The following is a 17900-nucleotide window of genomic DNA, read 5'->3' on the forward strand; positions in this document are numbered from 1 at the left end:
TGAGTTTGGGATTAGAAACATTTATGGCCCCGCAGGCTTAAGACAGGCTTAACCCACAAGGTTTTAAAAAGTGGAACTGACATTAAAAAGTTAGAACTGTTATCAAATTAATAATAGGGGGATTCCTGGTCATCCAGTGGCTAGGCTCCATGCTCCCAACGCAGGGGACTGCGGTTTGATTCCTGGCCATAACTAAGAGTTCTCAAGCTACAACTAAGAAGTTTGCATGCCTCAGTGAAGATCCCTCGAGCCACAGTGAGGACCCAACACAGCCAAAATAAATAAATTTTAAAAAAGGAAATTACTAAAAGAATAACAATCATAAGCACTGTACTCAGTACTCTCCATTTATTAAATCATTTAATACTGACAAAAATCCCAGGTGCTCTTATTTCCCCCATTTCATAGCTGAGAAAAATGTGTCTCAGAGAAGTTAAGTAACTTTCCCAGGAGGAAGTTGCAGATTCAGGATTTTATATTAATACTGAATATAGTTCAAATTTTGTAAAAGTCCTAATTTAAGCTAGCTTTTCCTAAATTGGGAAGTGAGATAGTATAGTAATGAAAAGCATTGACTTCAGCCAGATAATCCAGAGTTCTAATCCAGATTTTGGCTTTCATGATCTTGTGACATTGGACTTGCCTCTTAATCTCTATATGCTTAAATTTCTTCATCTCTGAAATGAGGATATAATACTTGTGGTAATGTAGGTAAAGTGTTTAATAATTCTCGACATAAGAAATGCTCAATATATGGTAGGTTTTATTATTTTCCCAGAATCTGTTAAATAGTTAAAATATCTACTTAAAAATTATTATGGTCACTTGGGAGATACAGAAAATTTTTTCTGTGTAATTTATTATTCTTTTCCTTTCATATCCGTCAATGTTTTTTGTACAATGTTTTACTTTTACTTTGCTGATGTTTTTTGTTACTGTACAAAGCATTTATATTTCTCATATGATCATTCTTTGTTTTGTGGCAAAATAATTAACATGATGAAATTGTTTTCTTTTAAAGCTCATTGAGAATGCTAAACATAGAAAAGAAAATGAACTAATAGCAAAGAGAGAGAAACTGATTTTGGAAGTAGAAAAGGAATCACGGCGCATGGAAGAATTTGCAGAATTTGCAGAATTGGACCGCATGCAACAGGTCTGATAAATATAGACAGTAGTTGTGGCAGGCTGGTAGATAAGTATAGGACATGTTTGTATAGGGTTTCCCAGGTGGCCCCATTGGTAAATAAGAAACCTGCCTGGCCAATGCAGGAGACATAAGAGATGTGGGTTTGATCCCTGGGTCGGGAAGATCCTCTGTAGGAGGGCATGTCAACCCACTCCAGTCCACCTGTCTGGAGAATCTCATGGACAGAGGAGCCTGGCAGGATACAGTCCACAGAGTCGCTAAGAGTGAAACATGACTGAGGCAACTTAGCACGCTAGCAGGCATGTTTGTATAATATAGAAAAGCATGTGCTTACTAAGGCAAAAAGGGGCCTGGAACTGCTGCTAATTATGTAATCTTTTTTGTGGGTTAGTTAAGTAGACATAGCCATTTTTTGCTTTCTGTCATAATATTGCTGTGCAGTTGATATATAAAGCCGCTATATATATATATATATATATATATACACAAGGACATAGCCTATGAAGTATTATTTAATCTTATTTTTATAACATTACTTGAGTATTTCTTGAAATGAAAAATGCTTTGCTTTCAGTATGTGACAGATGTAAGACAACTACAAAAACGTATTCAGGAATCTGAAGAAGCAGTTCAGTTTATTAATAAAGAAGAGGAACTTTTCAAATGGGAACTGACAAAATATCCTGAACTGGATAAATTAAAAGTTAACATTGAGCCCTATCAGAAGTTTTTTAATTTAGTTTTGAAGTGGCAACGAACAGAAAAACGGTAATTTCTGGTAATGTAATAAACAGTTCAGCAAAGATATAAAAAGATTTATAAAACATACATTGATTTTTATTGCTGTTGTTGTTGGCTAAGTGTTTAAAAGTAGGACTTACCAGTCCATTTGATAGAAAAACCAAATATCATATAGGAGAAGCGTCAAATGTTGCTAGGGTACCACCTAACCTTATTAATATAATATCTAATTAAGTCTCATTTGGGTTTTCCAGATTTGATTCCATTTTTAATGCAGTTAGTTGATTTGACTCATGCTTAACACCAAAAATTAGAAGTATGGAGTCAAAACAGCATTTTATTTGGGTACCATTAATTGTCCATTAACAATCTGATTCATATTTTAGCATATGCAGCATAGCTTATGTGGTGGATTTAGTATTATCTCTGTCATCAGCTCTGTGTGACTGAGAAAAACAGTTACCTGCTCTTGCTCAGGATGCTTGGGGCTGGTGCACTGAGATGACCCAGAGGGATGGTACGGGGAGGGAGGTGGGAGGGGGGTTCAGGATGGGGAACACGTGAATACCCGTGGTGGATTCATGTTGGTGTATGGCAAAACCAATACAATATTGTAAAGTAATTAGCCTCTAATTAAAATCAATAAATTTATATTAAAAAAAAAAAACAAAACACAAGATGAAGGACCTAGCCTAAGGCCTCTTAACACACCAAAAGTCTCTGAGTTTAATATTATTTTTTCTTTCAGGTGGATGGATGGAGGGTTTTTGGACCTTAATGGGGAAGCCATGGAAACTGATGTAGAGGAATTTTCCCGGGAAATTTTTAAGACTCTGAAATTTTTCCAAACAAAGCAAAAGAAGGAATTACAAGAAAAAAGAAAAGCAGCAAAAAGACGATCTCTGGAAGAAGAGAAACTTGAAGAGGAACCAAAAGAGAATCCTACCATTACTATGTGCACTACAGTAATGGAGCAGATAAAAGTTTTTAAGGTATGAACACATTTAATGGCATTTTAGAAAGCCCTGCTGGAACTGTTTGCAGCAAGTGCTAATGAAGAGAAATGGAAAAACTGGAAAGCAAAACCAAAGCTGAATCCAGAAAACTTGATCTATTTCTTAATTCATGCTTTATTCTGTCCTGAGGAAGTCATCGTAATCAGTCCCTTCACAGAACATGCTAGAACATGCTTGACAAATAGAAAAGACTTTAATGACCAGGTACACTGATATGAGGAGGATAAAAAAATTACTGAGTAAACAGGTCAGCCTATACTGTGAGCAGCAGCACAGAGTCCCAGTTACCTGAGAAAGCTTTGAAGTCATACTACCTAGGTTTATATCACACGTCTGTGCTTAGTAATGGCAATATGCCCCTTGTGTAAGATAGTTAGCCTCTCTCATGTGTCACTCACCTCATCTTTAAAGAGAGGATAGTAACAGTTTTTGCGGCAGTAAATAATGCATCCAACCTCCCAAGGCAGTGGTGGCCGTGGTTCATACGGCTGGTAGAGCCACGCTTCCACTGTCAGCATGCTCCGAGTGCAAACTGTCATGGGATTTTCAGCATGGTTCCAGTCCATGTCTAGCACTCTCAGAGATTCTGTGAGCTGCCTGAAAAAACTTTTAAACTGCTTTAAATTATTTTTAATATTTAGTAAATACACATGGCTTACAAATATAAAAAAGATACACCTGAACTTCTCCTTGCTATGTTATTACTTTCTTTTGTATACTTAAGAGTTTTTTTTAACACATATAACGATATGAGTATATTTTCTAAATCTCCTATCTTTTTACATAAAATTAACATGCTGTATGTATTATTTCCCCCATTGTTTTGGTTAATTTATCTTAGAGATCTTTTCTTGCTATATATAGAGTTTTTTCATTATTTTTTATACCTATAAATATTATATATTGGTATAAAAATTTCTAAGTATGAAGTGAGAACTGCAAGGTAAATTGCCAAAGAGTAAATTTCAGGTTCAAGTCTATAGTTGAATTATCTTCTGTATGTGTTTTACCAATATATACTTACACCAACCTTGAAAACATAGTGTCATCATACTTGGGTTTTTGGTAATCTACTAGTAGAATTTCATTTTTCTTATTACATAAAGTGTTAAGCATAAATTAATATATTTAAGAATATTTTGTATTTCTTTGCTTGTCAACTACTTGGTCTTATCGTTGTCCATTTTTAATAGTTGGTCTTTTTCTTACTGATTTACAGGATATAAATAGTTCTGGAAACAGGACTAGGAAGACTAGACTTTGTATGTTAATATTTTATTGAGGATATTTGAGATTATATTCAGGAGAGATATTGGTCTTAATTTTCTTGTAATATCTTTGTCAAGTTTTGTTATCAGGATTATGTTGACTTTTTGAAACAAGCAGGAAATTCTATCTCTATTTTCCAAAAGAGATTTGAATGAAATTGTTATTATTTCTTTTAAAAATATTTTAGAGAAACATTTGCCAGTGATACCATTGACTTGGAACTTTATGGGAAGGATTTTGAAAGCAGTTTTATTTTTTCAAAATAGATATAGGAATATTTGGGTTTTGTGTTAATTTTATGTCAGTTTTAGTAAATTGTAATTTTCAAGGAAATCTTCCATTTTTGAAAACTGTTAAATTTATTGCCATAAAGTTGCTCATGCTGCTGCTGCTGCTGCTAAGTCACTTCAGTCATGTCCGACTCTGTGCGACCCCATAGACGGCAGCCCACCAGGCTCCCCTGTCCCTGGGATTCTCCAGGCAAGAACACTGGAGTGGGTTGCCATTTCCTTCTCCAATGCACATAACATTTATTTATCTTTTAATGTTTGTGAAATCTATAGGAGTAACTCCTTTTTCATTCCAAATATTAGTAATTTTTTCTTTCTTTTTTCTTCAGTTAGAGATTTAGTTGTAGTTTATTGTTAGCATTTAAGCCTTTGGTTATGTTTTACATTTATCCAGATGATATTCCTCTTTTCCTTTCTTATCAGCAACATCCATTATTCCTGTCTTCATAGCAGTGCACCATCATAATCTCTGAAAGTCATCTTGAGATGGAAGATAAATTGTCCCATACCACTAGTAGTATCAATAATTTTTTTCCCTGCTATTTTCTTTCTTTATTTTTGGCTGGGCCACGTGTGATCTTAGTCCTTCAACCAGGAATCAAATGCGCTCTCCCTGTTGTCACTCGGACTTCTAATACTATATTGAATAAAAATGGTTAGAGTAAGCAACTTTGTTTTGTTCCTGAACTTAGAGGAAATGTTTTCAGCTCTTCACCATTGAGTTTGATGATAGCTGTGGGCTTGTCATATATGGCCTTTAATATATTGAGGTATGATCCCTCTATACTCACTTTGTGGAGAGGTTTTTTTTTTTAATTATAAATGGACATTGAATTTTGTCAAAAGCTTTTTCTATATCTATTGAGATGGTCATATGATTTTTATTCTTTAAGGTGGTTAAAATTGATTACTTTGCAGATATTGAATCATCCATGTATCCTTGGGATAAATCTCACTTGATCATGATATATGATTCTTTTAATTAATTGTTGAATTTAGTTTGCTCATATTTTGTTGAGGATTTTTGCATCTATGTTCATTAGTGATGTTTGCCTGTAATTTTCTTTTTGTGTGTTTTCTTTGGTTTTGGTATCCAGGTGGTAACTGGTCTTGTAGAATAAATTTGGAAGCATTCCTTTCTCTGCAATTTTTTGGAATAGTTTCAGGAAAAGTGTTAACCCTTCTTTAATTGTTTGGCAGAATTCACCTGTGAAGCCATCTGGCCTGGGCTTTTCTTTGTTAGGCATTTTTTATTACTAATGCAATTTCATTACTGATAGTCTGTTCATACTTTCTATTTCTTCCGTATTCAGTCTTGGAAGATTTTACATTTCTAGGAATTTATTAACTTTTTCTAGGTTGTCTATTTTATGGTGTATAATTGTTTGCAGTAGCTTCTTATGATCCTTTGTGTTTCTGTGGTGTCAGTTGTAACCTCTCTTTCATTTCTGATTTTATTTATTTGGGCTCTCTCTTTTTTTCTTAATGAGTCTCGTTAAAGGTTTATCAATTTTATCTTTTAAAAGAACTAGCTCTTAGCTTCATTGATCTTTTTCTTTTTTATTTTTAGTTTCTATTTTATTTATTTCCACTCTGGTCTTCATTATTTCCTTCCTTCTGCTATCTTTGGGGTTTGTCTGTTCTTCTTTTCCTAGTTCCTTCAGGTTAAGGTTAGACTGAGAATTTTCTTATCTCCTGAGGTGGACTTGTTTGCTGTAAAATTTCCTTTTAGAACTGCTTTCACTGTGTCCCATGGATTTTGGAATGTTATGTTTTCATTTTCATTTGTCCCCTGGTATTTTAAAATTTCCTGTTTGAGGTTTTCTGTGATGCATTGACTCTCTTTTTGTGGTAACTGTTACATGGTTTTGGTTTGTAGTTATCAGGAGGTTCATTTATAACAACCTATTACAGATGTCTATTTTAAGTGGATGATTTCTTAAGTTTGAATGCTTTACATTTTTACTAACCTCCCCTAATGTTTTATCCTTTTTACATCTGTTAATTTTTGCCTAACTGCTATTGCAGATAGAGATGATTTTTTACTGCTTTTGTCTTTTAACTTTCCTCCTAGCTTTATGAGTGGTTAATTAACTACTTTTTCTCCAGGTTTGTCTTTACCACTGAGATTTGTCCTTTTACAGTTTTGCTTATTTATACTTGTTATTTCTTTTAATGTTTGTTGTAAGATCTGTTTGGTGGTGATAAACTCTTTTAGCTTTTTGCTTGTCTGTGAACGTCTTTGTCTCTTCTTCAGAGATAAAGATAAATCTGAAAAATAACCTTGCCAGGTAAAGTTTTCTTGGTGGTAGTTTTTTCCTTTCATCATTTTGAATATATTGTTCCACTTCCTTCTGCAGAGTTCCTGCTGAAAAGTCTGCTTAAGGTCTTATGGGATTTCCCTTGTACAATACATAACTAGTTGCTTTTCTCTTGCTGCTTTTAAGATTCTCTATTTATCTTTAATTTTTGTCATTTTAATTATAATGTGTCTTGGTGTGGACCTGCTTGGGTTCATCTTGTTTGAGATTCTCTGTGCTTCCTCAGTTCAGTTCAGTTCAGTTGCTCAGTCATGTCCGACTCTTTGCGACACCATGAATCGCAGCACGCCAGGCCTCCCTGTCCATCACCATCTCCCGGAGTTCACTCAGACTCACGTCCATCGAGTCAGTGATGCCATCCAGCCATCTCATCCTGGGTCATCCCCTTCTCCTCCTGCCCCCAATCCCTCCCAGCATCAGAGTCTTTTCCAATGAGTCAACTCTTCGCATGAGGTGGCCAAAGTACTGGAGCTTCAGCTTTAGCATCATTCCCTGCAAAGAAATCCCAGGGTTGATCTCCTTCAGAATGGACTGGTTGGATCTCCTTGCAGTCCAAGGGACTCTCAAGAGTCTTCTCCAACACCACAGTTCAAAAGCATCCATTCTTCGGCGCTCAGCCTTCTTCACAGTCCAACTCTCACATCCATACATGACCACAGGAAAAACCATAGCCTTGACTAGGCGGACCTTAGTCGGCAAAGTAATGTCTCTGCTTTTGAATATACTATCTAGGTTGGTCATAACTTTTCTTCCAAGGAGTAAGTGTCTTTTAATTTCATGGCTGCAATCACCATCTGCAGTGATTTTGGAGCCCCCCAAAATAAAGTCTGACACTGTTTCCACTGTTTCCCCATCTATTTCCCATGAAGTGATGGGACCGGATGCCATGATCTTCGTTTTCTGAATGTTGAGCTTTAAGCCAACTTTTTCACTCTCCACTTTCACTTTCATCAAGAGGCTTTTTAGTTCCTCTTCACTCTCTGCCATAAGGGTGGTGTCATCTGCATATCTGAGGTTATTGATATTTCTCCCGGCAATCTTGATTCCAGCTTGTGTTTCTTCCAGTCCAGCGTTTCTCATGATGTGCTCTGCATATAAGTTAAATAAGCACAGGAGGGTATTTATTTCCTTCTCTAGGTTAGGGAAGTTTTCAGTTAATATTTCCTTAAAGAAGTCCCTCCTCCTTTCTCTCAATTTTCTCCTTCTGGGGTCCTTATAACATGAAAGTGAGTATACTTGATGTTGTCTCAGAAGTCTCTTAAACTATTGTTGTTTTATAAAATCCTTTTTTTTTCTTTTTTCCTGCTTAGCTTGGGTGATGTCTGATACTCCGTCTTCCAAATCACTGATCTGTCCTTCTGTATTATCCTATCTACTGTTGATACTTTCTAGCATATTTTTCATTTCACTTAGTATATTCTTCACCTCTGACTTGTTCTTCTTATATTTTCTAACTCTTAGTTGAAATTCTGTGTTTGTCCATTCTTCTGAGTTCATTGAGCATCTGTATATTACCTTGAACTCTATATTGGATAGATTGCTTATTTGCATTTAATATAGTTCTTCTGAGGTTTTGTCTGGTTCCTTTGTTTGGAACATATTCCTCTTGTCTCCTCATTTTGCCTAATTCCCTGTGGTCATGTTTGTGTATTGGATAGGACTGTTAGGTCTCTCGATCTTGGAGAAGTGACATTATATAGGAGACATCCTATATGGCCTAGCAGCACACTAGCTCTGGCACTAGACCTGTCTGCTCCAGGGGTGTCTGCTATTCATACCACTTGCTTCCTTATGTTGTGAAAGGCCTAACTGTTGAGAGTATAAGTGGGCCTGGCCCTTGGCCTGTCTGGCTGCAACACCGTGACTCATGCAGTTGTTGTCAGTGCCCTGGTGGGCATGGCGGTCTCCTGGTGAGGCTGGCATGCGGCTAGGCAGTGCTGCTTCAGGCTCATTGTGGATGGGGCAGCCTCTCTCTGTGTGTGACTGTGTATCCTGGTGGTGCACGGTTGCTGTGGGCCCTCCAGGGGCCAGGGCAAGCCCCCAGCACTATCAGGCCAGAGGGAGAATTCCTAAATGATACTTGCTGGTGATCCTCACAATGGCTGCCACCAGCATCTCTGTCCCCAGGGCGAGTCCCAGAGGCCTCCTGCCTCTCTGATAGGCTCTCCAAAATCAGCAAGTGGGTCTGACACAGGTGCCTGTCAAACTTCTGCCTCTTTGCTGGAACTTGGACCGTGTGAGCTTCTGCCTGTACCCTTTAAGAGTGTAGTTTTTGTTTCCTATAACCCTCTGTCTCTCCTGAATGGAAGCCTAACTGGCTTTCAAAGCCAAACAGTCTGGAGGCTTGTCTTCCCAGTGCAAGACCTCCAGGCAGGGGAGGCCAAAGTAGGTCTTAGACCCCGTGCTCCTTGGAGAGGAACTCCGCATGTGTGACGTCCTTCTCATTTGTGTGTCACTGACCTCGGGGTTTGGTTTCTGACTAGATTGCACCTCCACCCCTTCTACCTATTTCATTGTCGTTCCTTCTTTGCCCGTCGGAGGAGGTGAGTTCAGGGTCTTCCTACACTGCCATCTCGATCCCACTCCTCCTCCATAGCTTTTATTTATTTATATTACCTCAGTGGCTGCAGACTCAATACAGTGTTGATTAAAAATACCATGGATGTGCTTATATTGTTCCTGATTGTAAAGGAAATGTTTTAATATCCGTATCAAAAGTGATGAATTAAGTGTTTTTGTTGAGTATTTTTTCATTTCCAGATGGTTATATTTTGGTATTTTGGTGCAGGCTTTTTTCCTGTTTATGCTATGTATGTGTGTATATAGCTATATATTATGTCATTCTATATATTTCTCCATATCATTATGGAATAAACATGACTTTGTATTTCTATAATACTGTGATAGTTTTAATTATTGTAGTTCTAGCATAGACTTTTATATCTTACAGAACATTTACCACCACCCCTCCTTTCTTCACTCTTTTAGTTTTCTTGGCTATTTCTACATGTTTATTTGTGCAGATGAACTTTAGAATAATTTTGTTAGTTTCTCTCCCCTCCTGAATCTAACTCATTAAATATTAAATGGGCTCATTAAATATATTAGATAATTTTATGAGTATGAAAGTCAAGTGAGTGACTCATTATTGTTTCCATTTTCATCATTAGGATTACATCCCTACTGTCTCTATCCTTTGTAATCCAGGGATGAGAGCACGTCATTGGAAGCAGTTATCAGAAATTGTAGGCTATGACTTAACTCCAGACTCTGGAACTACACTGAGGAAAGTTTTAAAATTAAACCTTGCACCATACTTGGACAAATTTGAAGTGATAAGTGCAGGTGCAAGCAAGGTAAATGTGCGGATCTACTGAAATACCTTATTCGATGAGTTTGTTAATTAAATGATCATAGTTTTAGTTGTGGTTGAATGCATAGTTCAGGATAGCAGTGGGAGAAGCTGGGGAAAAGTGGTAGAAGGCCACTCGTATTTTCTCCCCACAAAGTCTATACTTCTGTATGATTCCCTTGTCCTGAATCCAGAGTAGAAATGGTTCTTTTGACCTCTTCTTAATTCTGCCACACTCTGATATGTGTGGGTGATATGCTAGTTTTGATATGTATTTTTTTCCACTGAGAATGGAAATGGATGCCTGTGTGTGTGGCATGCGATGTGTATGTATTCTAGGCAGAGTAAGGATGGCCCTGTAGTCTTCCTGAATACACTGAAAACATCTTCCGACTGTAGACTGCAAAAAGGCACCTCAGGGAAAATCCAGCAGGTCTTTCATACTGTTGTCTGTTTTGATACTGATAGCTTTGAAACAAGTGAATTTTTAAAAACTACATTGTCATTCACCATAGGAATTGTATAGTTGTTTAAAACCTTTTCTAACTTAAAGACAGTTGCAGAATATCTTACAAAAATGCACCAAATGCTTACTAAATTCATTAGGGAAAGTCCATACATATAGTAAATAAGATTCCTTATTTATCATCCCATTCTTTCTTTTTTATCCTGTTTAGGAATTTTCATTAGAGAAAGCCATGCATACAATGATGGGAACTTGGGATGATATTGCTTTTCATATAAGCTTATATCGTGATACTGGAGTCTGTATTCTTTCTTCAGTAGACGAGATTCAGGCTCTCCTCGATGATCAAATTATAAAAACTCAGACAATGAGAGGCTCACCGTTCATCAAACCATTTGAAAAGGAGATCAAGGTTTGTTAAATATGATAATCAACTCCTGGTCATTTATAAAGATTGAAATTGATTACATATTTACTCTTGTGGGAATAAGTAAGTTTGTCGGATAGCTTTGTTGAAGTACAGGAACAGATATCTACCTTAAAATTAATGTGAAGATATATAGAACAGATGAGACATTAATGATTTTGAAAAGAACAAATGATGTTTTATTAAGAAAAATCTTCTCCAATGACAGTGATAGATTTGGAAGGAAAACAGTTGGTATTATTTAATCTAACTTTAGATAGCCTAGGCCCTGTTTCATAGTATATTCTTGTAACTTGTAGTGAAGTTCTATAAACTGTACTTTATATTTGAGAACTAGCTTGAGAACCATTTAGAATAATTAATGAATTATTTTCCACTTAAGAAAACAAGTGATATTTGAGACTGTAAGATAATTTAATGTCATGACCTTATAGTTGATGTGAGTAAATACAGATTATTTACTGTAAATAAATCAATTATAATAACTAGGAGCTTTGGTATTAATATTCTAACTGGAGACTATATAAAGTGGAAAAAAGATCAGCAACAACTGGATTTTCTCCCTAGTATTTATTGACTTCTAAATATGTGCCAGATACTACTCTAGGAGCTTTACATTTATTAACTCATTTAATCCTCAGAGCAGACAACCAGGATAGGCACATTATTATCGGTATTCATGGATAAGGAAACCAAGGATAGAAAATTTACCCAAGTTCACACAGCTAAAAATGACAAAGCTGAAATTCGAAATAAAGCAGTCTGGTTTTAATTTAGGCATAGTGTTGTTATGGGGCACCTTCCATTTCCAGTTCCAGTTCAGTCGCTCAGTCGTGTCTGACTCTTTGCGACCCATGAATCACAGCACACCAGGCCTCCCTGTCCATCAGCTTTGAATATTTGTGGAAGACAAGAGTTATGTTCTTCTAAAAGGATATAAAGCTGCACATCTTGCCTTGAGTCAGGTTGACTTAACCCTTTCCTGATAAGATGTCTTTTGCAAGTACCTCTTCTTTGACAAAGGAGAATTTATAAGACAAATTTGAAAGCTCTCTTGGAGGTTTTCAAACAAAAATGTGAGGCCAATCTCTTGATATATAGTATCTCAGGCCATAGATTTAAGAATCAAAGAGAAATTATATACATGTTCCTTGGCTAACGAAATATCTAATGGATTCTTGGAGATGTGTGGTAATAAGATTCCCCCCTCCAAATTGTGTTGATGTAGAGCAAATTGTGTGGACATTTCCCAACATGGCACTAATGACGTTTTGGGGTAAATAATTCTTTGTTGTGGGAGTTGTCCTGTATTTAGCAGCATCCATGACCTTTGTCCATTTGATATAAGTAGAACCCTCACCCCACTAGTTGTGACAAATGAAAATGCCTCCAGACATTGTGAAATGTCTTTGAGGTGAGGGCAGAATAGCCCCTAGGTTGATAACCACTGGTGTGGGGCAAGATATATTCCTGGATGCTTTTTAAACTTGAGACAGTTCACCTAGGGATTAGGAAACTGGTCTAAATAACTATAGTCATTTACAGTTGTGAGTTTCAATGATTTAGGAAAACTTCAGACCTCCTAGTTTTTCGAAGCCAGTGTGAGACACCCACAGTGACTTTGAGCTGTTTTGTGCTGATTTAAAAATAACAGTGAATGTAAAATGCATAGCCTTTGTTATAATTTACAGGGTTCCTTTAATAACTGGAATTCAGTATAATATGCTTTCCATTAAGGCATGGGAGGACCGTTTGATTCGAATACAAGAAACGATTGATGAATGGTTAAAGGTACAAGCTCACTGGCTATACTTGGAGCCCATTTTTTGCTCTGAGGATATCATGCAACAGATGCCGGAAGAAGGGCGTCAGTTTCAGACAGTAGACAGACACTGGAGGGATATCATGAAGTTTTGTGCGAAAGATCCAAAGGTGAAGCATTTGTTTTCTCTCTTTCAAATAAAGGGGAAACCTTTGTTTCTAGCTATTACAAAAGGCATTTCACTTTTTTTCCAACTACAGAAATAAAACCTACTCATTGTATACAAACTGGAAAGCTCAGGGAAATAAAAGGAAGCATAAATAATTTTACTTTTCAGTTCTTAAGATACCCTGTTCATAACCCTTTAATATGTATAGTGGAGCTGCTTCAAATGTGCATTTAACTTACTTGGCTTCTAGAATGTATACTCCATGCTTCCTCTTGTAAAGTAAACAGTAAAGGGGACTTCCCTGGTGGTCCAGTGGCTAGGACTCCATGCTTCCAATCCAGGGGGCCTGAGTTCGATCCCAGGTCAGGGAACTAGATCCCACACGCCACAACTAAGACCCAGTACAGCCAATAAATAAATAAATGAAAATAAATATTTAGAAAAAAATAAATAGTAAAAAAATTAATAGTAAAAGGTTTTATTGAATCTTTTAAGAGTGTAAAAATAGACTGTTTATAGTTGACATTTGTAAATGTAAAAATTAAATCACAAACAAAACTAACATAGTCTTCCCCTATCATTCAGAAGAATACAGGAAAAATGAAAATATGCATAACAATCATAATTTCTCACTCACAACTATCAACTTTGGGTAAGAATACTTATGGTTTACTGAATTTTAATAGTTTTACATTATGAAAAACTTCTTGACAATTTTTGTAAGTCTTTTGACATCTTAACATTTTTGACGTATAAGTTAATGTTGAGATCTTATCATTATATCTGGTATATAAGTTCTGACCTGAATGAATGGGTCTCTTTTAGGTTCTTGCTGCTACTTCTTTAACAGGTTTACTGGAAAAACTGCAGAACTGCAATGAACTTTTGGAGAAAATTATGAAAGGCCTTAACGCGTATCTTGAAAAAAAACGACTTTTCTTCCCGCGGTATGATGAATAATCAATTGTGCTCTCATTAAAGCATTTTCTGAGGTGCAATGAATTATAACTAAAACTTTTGTATTTGCATGGTTTTTCCTAGTTTTTTCTTCTTATCTAATGATGAAATGCTAGAGATTCTGTCAGAGACCAAAGATCCACTTAGAGTTCAGCCTCACTTGAAAAAATGCTTTGAAGGCATCGCCAAATTGGAGTTCCTTCCCAATTTGGATATTAAGGCCATGTATAGCTCTGAAGGCGAGCGAGTGGAGCTGATTGCACTAATTTCCACGTCTGCAGCTCGAGGTGCCGTGGAAAAGTGGCTCATTCAAGTAGAAGATTTGATGCTTCGAAGTATTCATGATGTGATCGCGGCAGCCAGGCTGGTGTGTTTCCTAGAATTTAATGTATATCCTATATTCTGTAAATGCTTTTTTTTTAGGAGATTTTTGAATGAGTACCAGTAAATTAACACTTAAGGGTCTTATTCTTTCAAGCCATTTATTACTTTTTTTCTCTGTTCCTAACATTATTATTAAAGTAATAATGGTAGTTCAGTTCAGTTCAGTCGGTCAGTCGTGTCCGACTCTTTGCGACCCCACGAATCGCAGCATGCCAGGCCTCCCTGTCCATCACCAACTCCTGGAGTTCACTCAGACTCACGTCCATTGAGTCAGTGATGCTATCCAGCCATCTCATTCTCTGTCGTCCCCTTCTCCTCCTGCCCCTAATCCCTCCCAGCATCAGAGTCTTTTCCAATGAGTCAGCTCTTCGCATGAGGTGACCAAAGTACTGGAGTTTCAGCTTTAGCATCATTCCTTCCAAGGAAATCCCAGGGCTGATCTCCTTCAGAATGGACTGGTTGGATCTCCTTGCAGTCCAAGGGACTCTCAAGAGTCTTCTCAGTTCAAAAGCATCAATTCTTCGGCACTCTGCCTTCTTCACAGTCCAGCTCTCACATCCATGAATTTATAATAATGTGCAATTAGGTGCTCAAAAAAAAAAAAAGGTGCTATGAGAAAGAATAATAAGGTGTATCTAATCTGGAGTGAGGAAGGTAGGTTGCTAGCGATAGGCTCTTAGAGAAAGTAAAATTGAAACCAAGACCCAAAGGGTAAGTAGGGATTAACCAAATAGAGAGCAAATGGAAGACCATCTAGGGTATCCTGTGTGAAGGCCATGGAGTCAGAAAGAACTCAGACATGGGTGTTAAATGCGTGATATGGTTTACTTATTGCTGTTTACACTTAAACAATTACTTTAAAACTCATAATGAGATAAACATTAAAGGAGGATCTATAATATTTGAGAGAAATATAATACGTAGGCACTACATGTACCTCACTTAGGCTAATTCAATTAACCTGATCTTGAATGATAATAAATTTCAGTATATTTCTTCCTCTAGGACCACAAAGGAACAGTTGTACAATAAAAATATCATTTTAAAAGGCATTGCAGTCTTCCCTTGTGGGTCAGTGGCTAAGACTCTGAGCTCCTAGTGCAGGGGGCCCTGGGTTTTAATCCCTGGTCAGGGAACTAGATCCCACGTGCAGTCTTACATGCTGCAACTTAAGTCCTGGCTCAGCGAAATATATATATATATATATATTTTAAAAGGCATTGCAGCCTTATATCCAGCAACTCACTTTGAGTAAGAATCCTTTTTCCTTTTTCCTTCACCAAGAGCCCTATGAGAATCATCTTGCAGTGTCTATTCTGTTCAGTTTCAAAGTTCTTGCGGAGAAATCTTGACTTTTTCTCTCCATTTTCTATCTATGATTCCAAAGCACAAAGGAAAGAATCAACATTATCCATGAAAGTATTTCCTTAATCCATATAGAAATTTACCTTCTGTGTACCTAGCAATGGCTCATCCATTCTTTGAAACTTAGCCTTCTTTGAAACCTAGGTTAGTTTGTTATTTGTATTTGTTCATAAATATTTATAAATATTATAAATGTTTGATATTTTTTTAAATGTCATGGACTGTCCTAGTGTGGGTCAGACGGTAAAGAATGACCTGGGTTCAGTCCCTGGGTTGGGAAGATTGCCTGGAGAAGGGCATGACTACCCACTCCAATATTCTTGGTTGGAGAATTCCATGGAGAGAGAAGCCTGGCGGGCTACAGTCCATGGTATCACAAAGAGTCAAACAAGACTGAGCCACTAACACTTTCTCTTTTTTCATAAATATTACTGAAAATGCATTTTAATAATTAATATTTATATCCTTATGCTTCCTTTGTGGCTCAGCTGGTAAAGAATCTACTGCAGTGTGGGAAACCTGGGTTCTATCCCTTGGTTGGGAAGATCCCCTGGAGGAGGAAATGGCAACCCACTCCAGAATTCTGGCCTGGAGAATTCCATGGTCTGTGTAGTCCATGGGGTCACAAAGAATCAGACACAACTGAGCGACTTCACTTTCACTTTCATCTTTATGCTTAATATTCTTATATCCAAGATGGTGTCATTGTATTAAAAATATAGATTCCAGGGAATTCCCTCTTGGTCCAGAGGTTAGGACTTGGTGCTTTCACTGCCGTACCCTGGATTCAATCCTTGGTCAAGGAACTAAGATCCCACAAGCTATGCAACACAGCCAATAAATAGGTAAATATGTGTATACATATGGGTATAAATTCCATTAGTATCAACTTTAAAATTTAGAAGAAATGAAAGTATAGTTTGAACTCATAGCATAGATTGTTCAGTTGTGTATAACTGGACAAATATATAATTGTTCAAATTATATACACTGGTCATACAAGTTTTTAGAAATAATACAAGGGTTCTAGCTACGAAGTCAGTCTAGCTACAAGATGGTGTATTCTTCTTTTCTGTTAAATCTTGGCATCAATATATGTAAATTGCTAGACTGATTTATTTTTTAACCTTAATAAACCCTCATATCTCATTATAATAGAAGTAATGTGTATATTATGTAGAAAATTGACAGCTCCCCACAGCAAAGAAACATAAAAATCCTATGGAAAATAGCTTTCCGAAGAATCAACAATCAGATTCTTCCAGAGATAACTGATTATTGACATATGGGTGCTCATCTTTCTATTCTTTTATCAATAAACAAATATTTAAAAAATATGGCTTGTAAAAAAATTTCAGATCTTTTAAATAGTCATCTAAATTTTTTCATGAATATATTCTAGCCTACAAATGTAACCAATATCGTACTTACATATTGTTAATCATTAAGCTTTTTTCCTCTTGTCACCTTTTAAACTTAGAAATACACTTTAATTATCCAGGCTTATCCAGAATCTGCAAGAAGAGACTGGGTTCGAGAGTGGCCTGGCCAGGTGGTACTTTGTGTTTCTCAAATGTTCTGGACCTCTGAGACACAGGAAGTTATAAGTGGTGGAACAGAGGTAAGGCATATTTTAAGTGACATTCTTTTCTACATGCTATATATATATATATATTTTAGTTAGCTTATTTATCATTTTCAAGGCCAATCTTCCTCTACTTTCTACATGTAGCATTAAAAGTACACAGTTATTTAAAAATTGGTTCTTAATTTTATTATGCATAGACAAAAGTTATTCTGTTCTAGAATTCATTTTTATACTGAGCCACATTGTAAAGTCAGAATCATTTTGTTAAAGAATAAATGTATAAAATGCACATTTTGGCTACTATATAGTGTTAGTTTAATTGCTTTTTTATTTTGTAGGGATTAAGGAAGTACTATAAGGAACTTCAGAATCAACTAAATGATATTGTGGAGCTGGTAAGAGGAAAACTATCGAAGCAGACCAGGATTACTCTGGGGGCTTTAGTTACTATCGATGTCCATGCTAGAGATGTGGTCATGGACATGATTGATATGGGTATGTGACTTCTTCTTAATATTGAAGATAAAATATTGATACTTTCTAGAAACAAGAACTTATACTATATGTCTTTTTTCTCTCAGCAGAATTTATTTTATAGGATCTTTTCTATAAATTAGAAAATGTGAATTATTTTAATGTTAAT

At 36.4% G+C, this 17900-nt stretch overlaps 1 protein-coding gene across 3 annotated transcripts in view; it reads left to right on the forward strand.

Annotated features, from left to right (window-relative positions):
* The window catches only part of DNAH12 (dynein axonemal heavy chain 12), a 173590-nt gene that overhangs the window by 39240 nt on the left and 116450 nt on the right, over positions 1-17900 (forward strand). For 2 of the 3 annotated variants that reach the window (XM_060402345.1, XM_012099851.5), the window contains exons 15-24: positions 1022-1156; positions 1725-1918; positions 2640-2883; positions 9958-10143; positions 10817-11017; positions 12770-12964; positions 13789-13910; positions 14005-14287; positions 17171-17290; positions 17596-17752. In XM_060402345.1, the coding sequence (XP_060258328.1) occupies positions 1022-1156; positions 1725-1918; positions 2640-2883; positions 9958-10143; positions 10817-11017; positions 12770-12964; positions 13789-13910; positions 14005-14287; positions 17171-17290; positions 17596-17752 (1837 nt within the window). Of the gene's footprint in view, positions 1-1021; positions 1157-1724; positions 1919-2639; positions 2884-9957; positions 10144-10816; positions 11018-12769; positions 12965-13788; positions 13911-14004; positions 14288-17170; positions 17291-17595; positions 17753-17900 lie in introns of those variants that run through there. The other variant, XM_012099857.5, reaches the window with a different exon arrangement.

The sequence above is a fragment of the Ovis aries genome, chromosome 19 (genome assembly GCF_016772045.2).
Source record: "Ovis aries strain OAR_USU_Benz2616 breed Rambouillet chromosome 19, ARS-UI_Ramb_v3.0, whole genome shotgun sequence".
NCBI lineage: Eukaryota > Metazoa > Chordata > Mammalia > Artiodactyla > Bovidae > Ovis > Ovis aries.